At 37.6% G+C, this 1,895-nt stretch overlaps 1 protein-coding gene across 1 annotated transcript; it reads left to right on the forward strand.

Moving 5' to 3' along the window:
• Positions 1 to 410: 410 nt before the first annotated feature.
• LOC101684464 (MICOS complex subunit MIC26-like) lies at positions 411 to 1,043 on the forward strand. The gene has a single exon (XM_045088117.1). The coding sequence runs from the start codon at positions 411 to 413 to the stop codon at positions 1,041 to 1,043; it is 633 nt and encodes a 210-aa protein (XP_044944052.1).
• The last annotated feature ends 852 nt before the right edge of the window (positions 1,044 to 1,895 follow it).

Below are 1,895 nucleotides of genomic sequence, written 5' to 3' on the forward strand. Positions count from 1 at the left end.
ATAAATAGCAATAGTACTGGGTTGGGATTGAAAAATCAGTAGCCACAAGTCCATACTGACATAAATAAATGGTTGATGCAATAAACTGAAGAGGAAGCATGAACAGCTCTTCCTTACAGAAGCATTCCAATTAATAAATATATAAGTAATTTAGGGGAAAAGAACATTACCATTAGAACAACAAGATCTACAGATAAAAGTTTAGGAGAAATAAAATATTTGCATAGCTTCAAAGCATTTCTTCCAAATATTTACTAATTATGAAGGGAAAAAGTAGTAACAGTACAATGGAAAAACCTGGAAGACACCAACTTAACTAAGTGATTTAGATTAACATGACATAACTAGCAGTAAGTTCTATCAACATATGGAACTTCTGGTCACCCCACCGAGGCACCTCTGCCAGCAACATGTTCAACGTAATTCAGAGGACTGTGGGGCCGGCCAGCCAGAGTCTGCTCACCTTCAAAGTCTATGTGTCACCTAAAAAGGATTCACCTCACAAAGCTTCTGTGAAATTTAATGAGCTTTCATTCTGCTCCATTCCTGAGGGTCAGTCTAAATATGTGGAAGAGCCAAGGACCCCACTTGAAGAAAGCATTTCACATCTCCGACATTATTGTGAGCCATATACAAGTTGGTGTCAGGAAATGTACTCACAAACTAAGCCCAAGATGCAGAGCTTGGTTCAATGGGGATTAGGCAGCTATGAATATCTCCAAAATACACCTTCTGGATTTTTTCCAAGACTTGGTGTTATCAGTTTTCCTGGCATTGTTGGACTTCTTTTGGCTAGAGGCTCAAAAATAAAGACGCTGGTATATCCACCTGACTTCATGGGACTTGCTGCCTCTCTTTATTATCCACAACAAGCCATCGTATTTGTTCAGGTCAGTGGGGAGAAATTATATGACTGGGATTTACAAGGATACATAGTCATAGAAGATTTGTGGAAGGAGGACTTTCAAAAGCCAGAAAATGTGAAGAATTCACCTGGAAATAAATACAATACTCCATGCTCTGCCCATTTTAATCAGTTATAGGTAAACATTGGAAACTCCATGTAGTAAACCAGTATTTCTACAGAAAAATGGCAGAGGAGTCCATACCGAATGAAGTATTCTTCTTCAGGATAAACTATGCGAGGCTTCTTTGTTATCTAGGGTGATGCTGTACTACAAGTAGACTAATCAGAAATCCTTTCACTCTTCGCAGATGATATGATACTGTATGTGGAAAACCCAAAAGACTCCACTCCAAAACTGCTAGAACTTATACAGGAATTCAGTAAAGTGTCAGGATATAAAATCAATGCACAGAAATCAGTTGCATTTCTCTACACCAACAGCAAGACAGAAGAAAGAGATATTAAGGAGTCAATCCCATTTACAATTGCATCCAAAACCATAAGATACCTAGGAATAAACCTAACCAAAGAGACACAGAATCTATACTCAGAAAACTATAAAGTACTCATGAAAGAAATTGAGGAAGACACAAAGAAATGGAAAAATGTTCCATGCTCCTGGATTGGGAGAATAAATATTGTGAAAATGTCTATGCTACCTAAAGCAATCTACACATTTAATGCAATTCCTATCAAAGTACCATCCATCTTTTTCAAAGAAATGGAACAAATAATGCTAAAATTTATATGGAACCAGAAAAGACCTCGAATAGCCAAAGGGATATTGAAAAAGAAAGCCAACGTTGGTGGCATCACAATTCCGGACTTCAAGCTCTATTACAAAGCTGTCATCATCAAGACAGCATGGTACTGGCACAAAAACAGACACATAGATCAATGGAACAGAATAGAGAGCTCAGAAATAGACCCTCAAATCTATGGTCAACTAATCTTCGACAAAGCAGGAAAGAATGTCCAATGGAAAAAA

This window comes from Mustela putorius, unplaced genomic scaffold, assembly GCF_011764305.1.
Source record: "Mustela putorius furo isolate JIRA1106 unplaced genomic scaffold, ASM1176430v1.1 tig00003834_pilon_pilon_pilon, whole genome shotgun sequence".
In the NCBI taxonomy this organism is placed as follows: domain Eukaryota; kingdom Metazoa; phylum Chordata; class Mammalia; order Carnivora; family Mustelidae; genus Mustela; species Mustela putorius.